Genomic DNA, 8,269 nt, shown 5'->3' with positions numbered 1-8,269 from the left:
CTCCTTGATTGTAAAAGAGCCAACTAACTGAAGAAGCTTATACTTGCTGAAGCTTGGAGGAATAAGCCTACCCGGCTAGGTACATTATGAACACACATGTTCCTTGTTTTTTGATTAATTACAGCGTCCATGAGTATAATTGTAACAATCTGAGGATTTGTGACATGCTGTAGGATGCAAAACAAGTTCCTGGCCTGCCTGAGAGTCCCTGAGAGTTTAGTAACAAACCCTTCACTGACTGTTGGGAAACTGAATTTTGCCTCCTGGCTAATTCAGGTGTAGGTCCACCACTCCCCCACCCCCACCCCCAAGCTGCTGGTTCAAACCTACCCTTTCCAAAAACTCCAGAAGGAGACGGCAATTTCTGTCCACTGTCTTCCAGTTAATAATTTAGTAATTTTGTCTAAATGTACGTGATTCTATCTGCATGTGACTTTAGTTAAGATGAATGGAATACAGACAGAGCTACCTCAGCCATCAGCAAACACAATTTGAAAATATTCACCTCAAATATTTTTGCATCATCTTCCTTCCTGTTGCAATAACTAGTATTCTAATTTAAACCGAACCCGTCAGTGGCATCAGCTTGGAGAAGTTATTCGACCTGACAGTGTGAAAGAGCTGAATTAATAGGCACGGCTGAAGTGCTGTAGGTTAATGACCGCATCACCATTGATGTTCATTGTGCTTCCCCTGGTTAGCTCAGCTGCTTCGAGCCTTTTGCCCTTATGTCACTATCTTTTCACCCCTGGGAGCTGACTTGGAAAGCAGCCTAAACTGTTGGGTTGGAGAGTCCATTCTGTTTGCCAAGGCTAAAGAGTTTGTGCAATGTCAGGCCAGTACATAGTGAGAGTTGCCATGGAATTGTGTCTGTGGCCAAAATATGCTTCAGCTGGCAGTACTTAAGACAAGGTGCCAGAGTGCAAAAGCCTTGCTTCCCTCCCAGTGCTGACAGAACAACAATTTATATGTATTACAGCTCTGAAATGCAAAAGAGAGAGAGAAGGAAAGAGGAAAGACTTGCATTTCTATCGCACCTTTCCTAACCTCAGGGCTCCCCCAAAAGTAATACAGCCAGCTAAGTACTTTTGTTGTGTAGTTACCATTGCAATGGCATAGAAGAATTTGTGATTGCTAAGAGGACAGCTTGAAGAGCTGCCATGTATCAGTCATGGCTCAGTTGGTCGCATGCTTACATTTGAATCATAAGGTTTTATGTCCGGGCTTTGAGCACACAGACCAAGGCCCCACCTGCTCGAGCGGATGTATAAGATCCTATGGCACTTTTGCAAATAAAAATAATCGACTTGTCACTGATGTGCTGCTGTGTGTGTCTGCAGTTTGCTTGACTACCAATTGGCTCTTGCATTTTCTATATTACAACTTCTGTCATGATAATTTGATTTGTGAAACTATTTAATTCATTGAACAATTGCTGCTGCTATGTTGCACCAGGTACTGATGATTTTGTCTTTTACTAATAGCGGTTAATCGAAGAGGAGAACATGTTGGCTACGTCTCTCAAGCAATTTTCACTGCGAGCTGAGATGCTGCCCTCTTATATCCCTGTGAGGGTGGCAGAGAAGATCTTGTTTGTAGGAGAGTCAGTGCAGATGTTTGAAAATCAGAATGTGAATCACACCCGTGCAGGTAGGGCTCCCTGTATGGTGTCTGCCTGATTTTAAGTGGGTCAGGGCAGTGTCCATCATTCTCCCCCATCACAGCAGGCTGCGAAAGGCAGTTGGTTCATCTGTGATCCTGTGCTAGGGCAACTGATCGCTAGCCAAGCATACCATTTTATCTGGGAAGCCATATTGTTGTAAAATCCACTTAGAGGTGGCCTCAACAATGTCACTCACATCATGAGGGCAAATTCATATAGTCATTGGTGAACACTGTGGAGCTTGATAGAGGGGATTGGTAGCAGATCCCTTATTACTTTAAGTAGAAAACTGCTAAGACTGGACAGAGAAACAAAATGTGTTGGAAATGTGCAATGATTCTACAAGCTAGTACTTTAAACTCAAGAGCAAAAGCATAAGAGTTAGTGGAATAACTCCACAGAGACTGGTTTCCAGCCACTAAGTTACCCTTTATTTACATGTGGAGAGTCCTTAACACTGGTCTGGCTCCCTCACAGCCACCCCTCGGAGTGAGCAGAGTGTCTGACACTCCTGTTTATACCTGTCAGCCAGGGCTCCCCGATCAAACCAGATTAACAGCCCCAATCAGGGAATTCACATCCATCTCGTGGTCCATCTGGCTGACTTCGTTACAATCGCTACAGTTAGGAACAGGCATACAGGTAGTTCTGCTATAACATGTGTTTTGTTAATGCAAATTGGCTATAACGCGATTGATGACTAGTGGACACTGTTTGGATAACACAAACTTTCTGCTTTACAGGTGTAGTGATTTTCTGTAGCAGTTCCCCTATAACGCGATTTTCTATAGCATGATTTTATGCAACTATTGTGTTATAGGAGAGCGACCTGTATGCCATTCGGCCCATTGTGTCTGCTCCATAAGTCAATAACATCATGGCTGACCTGATTGTGGCCTCTGCATGCTTTCCTGCTTATCCCCAATACTTGTCATCTGTATGCCTCTTTCTGAAAAGTATTCAATGACCCACCTCCACTGCTCCCTAGGGAGAGGAATTCCACCGACATCGAATTTGACATGCCTCATTTCTAGTGATTAACCTGACTTAGAGACATTTTATAAAAGCTTCAAGTACTGGGTTGGTTAAATTAAATTTCACGTTTGCAGATGCCACTGTCAATACTTGGTTCCTTATGTACCAAACCTAGTAATGTTGTACTTTGTGTGTGTATGTGTGTTGCACAGGGTCCATTTTAAAGAACCAGGAAGATGCTTTTGCAGCAGAGCTGCATACACTGAAACAACAACCCCTTTTCAATCTTGTGGACTTTGAAAATCTGATTGATAGGATCAGAAGTACAGTTGCTGAGGTAAGAAAGGGTGTAATTATCAAAGTAATTTGAGACATTTGCATGCAGGTATTGTTGTGCACTCACCAATGTGTCCAGTGGTTCATGTATCTGCTAGCTTGAACTAGCCCTGATGTTTAAATGAATAAATCCACTGTCTGTGTGTGGTGCTAAACTCTATGGATCAGGAAGGTCTTGTATCTGCTTCTCAGTCTGAGCTGCGCTAGCTGTTCACCGTGATATCTACATTAATTGTGGCGAGAGAGAGTTTTTAAATTCCAGAAACTAAATAACTGGCAAATGTGCTTCCAGCTTACTACTGTTGATCTCCGTAGCCCTGGATCAAGGCAGGGTAAAATTAGGCACAGTTAACGTTCTTCATTTCAGGGCAGAGATCCATGCAAGAAAGAGAAAATTCTTTTGGGGATTTTTGATGGGGACAGAATTATGCTTAGCTTTAGTGCTGCTGCAATCGCTATTTATTTTGAAGAATGGTTGCTGGGTGTATTGTCGCTGCGGTATCTATGAGACCATACCTCACAAGGGAGTTAATGCCTTCAAGAAATTTGAGTGGGGTGGGGAGAGGAGAGACTTTAGGCATGGAGTTGGACTGAGGTAAGATTTTTTACAATAGCTGTCAGATTGTGTGCCTGTGGCACGCCATCAGGTGCTAGTGCACTCCTACATTCATCTCCATTTGGATGGTTACTTCCTTGCACCAATTAACCCTGTGTTTCTCTTTATATGTAACCAGCATCTATGGAAATTGGTGGTAGAAGAGGCAGGACTGTTGGGACAACTTAAGGTAAGGTTGATCAGCAGTCAACAATTCACTTTGTGGTTCTCAATTACACTGCTTTAAATATATCCCAAAACTTATTGGCCTTTCTGACAGATCCTTTCTGTTCAGATCCAGTTTTATGTTTGCTGGCTGTAAGAGTGTTGCTAATTAACAATCAATATGATTTATTAGAAAACTCAAAGTTAAAAAAAATTCCTCTCATGACCTCAGGACGTGTCAAAGCTCTCCATGGCCAATGAAATGTTTTTGAAGCGTGAAGACTTTTGTAACATTGAAAATACAGCAGCTGACATGCAGAAAGCAGTGTGATTTTGACCAGATAATCTGTGTTAGTGATATTGCTTGAAACATGGTTATTGGTCCAGGACACTGGAGGGAACTCCCCTGCTTTTCTTTGAAGAAGCACCATGAGACCTTTTATTTCCACCTCCAACAGGCATAGCCTCGGTTTATCATTATATCCAAAATGTGACATATCTGACAATGCAGCAATTCATTAATACTACTCCAACAGTGCCGTTTTATACAATGTGCTTAGAAATGCTATGATATAATAAATGCAGGATTGCACTGTTTATATATTACTTAGCAGTTCTGACAGCATCTCTGGAGAGAAAGAGTTAACGTTTTGAAACGATTGAATCTTCTTCAGAACTGGGCCACTGGACCTCAAAATGTTAACTCTGTTTCTGTCTCCACTGGTGCTTCCAGACCTGCTGAGTTTCTCCAGCAATTTATGTTTTTGTTCCAGATCTTCAGCATTCACAGTTCTTTGTTTGATTTTAAAGTTTGTCCTGTATTTGATGGTGAATTTCCATTCCTCTACATTAGCTGTTAAAGGCCGGAGTGGAAGATATCTGAGCATGTGACACAGTTGGAACAGATGCATGTTGTTGGGATGGGTTTTGCTCTGCATTTGGTTCATGCTGTAGTTTGCCTGGGGGTGCTTGATACTGACACCTGATGTCAGAAATCGGAAGTACCTGTATCGAATTTCCCAGTACCAAGATCACTTTTCTACACAGCAAATTCACAAAGGTTTATTACCTTTTTTAAAAGCCCTGTCTTCCTGTTTACTGCAAACCCGCAAGCTGTTAATACTCTTGCTGCTGTTAACTAGTTGCTACAGCTTCTTGTACAGTAACTCCACTTTTCAATGTCACTGTTGCCCTGTACTATGGGCCTTCGCCCTTGGAGTCTTCAAAACAAATTTTACAATTGTCATTGTGGAGAGCACCTGAGATCAATACTAAGCTATTTCTTTCACTTCTCTTGCATTTCTTCAATTGTAAACTGTTGACGAGCAGATGTGGTTTTCACTAAATGTTGTTGGATCTGTCCTGGGCTCTTTTACAGATAATCAAAGATTTCTATCTGCTGGGTCGAGGGGAACTCTTTCAGGCTTTCATTGACAGTGCACAGCATTTACTGAAGACCCCACCCACTGCAGTCACCGAACATGGTAAAGTGAAATTACTAATGGAAGGGAGGGAGAGAGGGGGTGGGCATGCTGGCATTGAGATCAGAATGCTGGTGTTTATCAGGTATGTTTTCCTAATATTCCTTTGGCACTATGTGTAATAACTGTGAAATCACAATTTCACTAAAGGTATGAAGCTGGGGAAAAGCTCCAGCATTTGTTTAGGATGTCATTAAGCTTTGGAAATTAATCTCTGCAGGTACTTTGTCAAAGTAATGTAATGGCATTCATATGTTAGCGCTCCAAATATAGCATTCTTCACTTACCTTCACCTCATTCTGCTGTTTCAAATTTCACACCAGTAGATTTCTGCTAGTTAGAGATATTAAGAGATGTAGAGACAAGGCAGGGAAATCAGCATGAATGGGGGAGGGGATATGTGGGTGCGAGGGGGTGAGGGTCAGAGGGGCATGACTTTGAGACTTCTTAGACTTCCTTTTTATGACATATTCGCCCACAAAATATCAAAGCTTAAGAACCTGAGTTGGCCCCACCTCACTACCACTTCCTGATTGATCTTTTTAAGATCAATGGGCTTCAAATGGTTGAAGTGCCACTCCTGAACCATCCTTGTTTTTCTGCCTCATTCCATACTTTCAGAAGCCTACATCTGTGACCAGTCAGTTCACAAACTCTTCTCCCACTAGGCCATGAAACAATGTGCAGTGTCCTCTAAAGAACCTTACAACTGAATGTTTTTATTCACTCCTGCACTGAGACTTTCACTGCAGAACTCTCCATTTAAAAAGAAGCTTGTCATTAAATGTCTTTATATTCTTCGGTCACCGACTCCAGGTGAATAGTCTTCCAAATCTGGTGACCATAGCTAGACTGACAAGGTTTCCCTGGGGCTGATGGACCCTGTACTGGTACAGCTTCTATGATGCCATGTATCCCCTAGACATACAGAACTGAGGTTCAACCACAGATTTACTAGTGGATGTGATTCAATCCCACAGCCTTCACAGCTGGGTTCTGACTCTAATTAACACATGAGGCATTAGTTTATTTATTACTTGGTTAGTCAAAAATGCATGTGAGCTTAATTACATAGTAAATTAGTAGACTTGTGCCAATTAGACCTATTTAGATACAGGCTGTAAATAAGCAGTTGAGTGCACGCTCACAATCAGGACACGCTTTCCTTGTTTTTCCCAATGTGACAAATTTCATGAGTTTTTCCTTTCCTTTAAATACCCACTTCACTGCCCATCTATGGTCATGTTTCTAATGTCTATATTTTGTTACATCAGCATGAGTTTCAATTTGCAAACACTTTGGTCATGAAGTTGAACTTTTGTTGGGTGCTTAGATTAGAAAGCATTGAACGGAAATGAGATTATGGCTCATCACTACCATCTCTCCTTGTTAAACAGTAAAGTCATTTCCAGTTAGCATTTAGATGTTTTTATTCTGAACCAAAGATTTTGTTTTTCCCCATAGTTTTGCGACACAGAAAGGCAAAGAGTAACTCAATAGATAAGATTATGAGGTGGTTTGATAGTGTGTGTAGAGATAGTGTTTCCTCTTACTGGGTGACCAAAATTAGGGCCATCAACATAAGACCCTCGTTAATAAATTCAATGAGGGATTTCAGGAAAAAAAGATTTTTTTAATCCTGATAATGATGAGAATATGGAATTTGTTTCCACGGGCAGAAGTTGAGGCAAATAGCATAGACACATTTAAGAAGAAACTAAGAAAACACATGAAAGAGAAAGTTCTAGAAGGATTGATTGATCGTGTACATGAAGAGCAAAAGGAGGAGGCCCATGTGAAGCATAACAACAGACTGATTCTAATTGGTGAGGTTCTAGCATTTCTGCGTTGCTTTCAGTTTTTAAAAAAAAGCACAAAACAAAGCATAATAATATTTCATTCTCCAATATTCACTCTAATCTCTCTCCGTTTGGAGTTAAGTACAAATAGAGTGCTTGAATTTCTCATGAATTGTTTCTCCTATTGCCTCTATCACTGCATTTCAGATGTCAATGTAGCATTCCAGAAATCAGCACACAAAGTGTTATTGGATGACGATAACCTGCTCCCACTCCTGCACCTCACTGTCGAGTATCACGGCAAAGATCCAAAAGGTAGGACAAGGCACAATAATATTTTGCACAAACGTTATTTAATGCTAGGTCTAGAAATATAATATTGATGGAAGTATCCCGGTAAAATGTAGAATCTGTGAAGTAAATCCTCTGTTTGTCATCCTTAAATAAGGAGACCAACTCTCCACAGTATTTCAGATAAAGTTCCACCAATGCCTTGTAGAACTAAAGCATGACATCCTTACTTTTACATTCAATTCCTATCATATTAAAGGATAGCATTTCATGGGTGTTGATCATGGGATTAATTTTGTGCTTGGTTATAATTTTCTTGTCAGTTTATTGTATTGTTTTACCTTCCGCCCCCCCCACCTCCTCCACCTTCCACCTCAACCTGCCAACCCTGCCCAACTCAACACAGATGCTGCACAAAACCGTGATAGTTCCCTGCGTGAACCTTCCCCTCGTGAAGCCCCTACTTCTGGCTGGTCTGCTCTGGGGCTCTCGTACAAAGTGCAGTGGCCTTTGCATATTCTGTTTACTCCAGCTGTACTGGAAAAGTAAGTTTACTTTGTGTATTTTCTTTTCTTTATTGTTGCTGTCTGTTTAAAGAACACTTCAGTTTTCTTCACCGTTTCTCCGTCCTCGCCACTGAACAGTGCAGGTCATGTGTCATCGTTACTGCCACCTTTTTCACCACATCATCTGAAGCGTGCCATCCTTCACATGTGCCATCCTAGGCAGGGTGTTCAATGGGAGTGGAGGAGAGGGAGTTGCAGTATAGTGGACCTGTTCCAGTCCTGACCCACTGTTCATTCATGTGCTTTCTAGCAGCCATCACTGACTTGCTATCCCCTTCCTAACCAAACAGAAGTGGTAGTGAGACAACAAGGTGCAGGGCTGGATGAACACAGCAGGCCAAGCAGCATCATAGGAGCAGAGAGGCTGACGTTTCGGGCCTAGACCCTTCATCAGAAAA

At 41.7% G+C, this 8,269-nt stretch overlaps 1 protein-coding gene across 1 annotated transcript in view; it reads left to right on the top strand.

The window, feature by feature from the left end:
• Nucleotides 1–1,489: 1,489 nt before the first annotated feature.
• tubgcp4 (tubulin, gamma complex associated protein 4) overlaps nucleotides 1,490–8,269 on the top strand; it is a 23,801-nt gene continuing 17,021 nt past the window's right edge. Inside the window, exons 1-6 of the mRNA XM_048617174.1 lie at nucleotides 1,490–1,650; nucleotides 2,851–2,975; nucleotides 3,709–3,759; nucleotides 5,113–5,218; nucleotides 7,222–7,329; nucleotides 7,712–7,850. Of these exons, the coding sequence (XP_048473131.1) occupies nucleotides 1,506–1,650; nucleotides 2,851–2,975; nucleotides 3,709–3,759; nucleotides 5,113–5,218; nucleotides 7,222–7,329; nucleotides 7,712–7,850 (674 nt within the window). The 5' untranslated portion in view covers nucleotides 1,490–1,505. The remainder of the gene's footprint in view (nucleotides 1,651–2,850; nucleotides 2,976–3,708; nucleotides 3,760–5,112; nucleotides 5,219–7,221; nucleotides 7,330–7,711; nucleotides 7,851–8,269) is intronic.

The sequence above is a fragment of the Rhincodon typus genome, chromosome 36, assembly GCF_021869965.1.
Source record: "Rhincodon typus isolate 14 chromosome 36, sRhiTyp1.1, whole genome shotgun sequence".
Lineage (NCBI taxonomy): Eukaryota > Metazoa > Chordata > Chondrichthyes > Orectolobiformes > Rhincodontidae > Rhincodon > Rhincodon typus.
The sequence above is the reverse complement of the archived record's forward strand: the minus strand, read 5'-3'. Positions and strand labels throughout refer to the sequence as shown.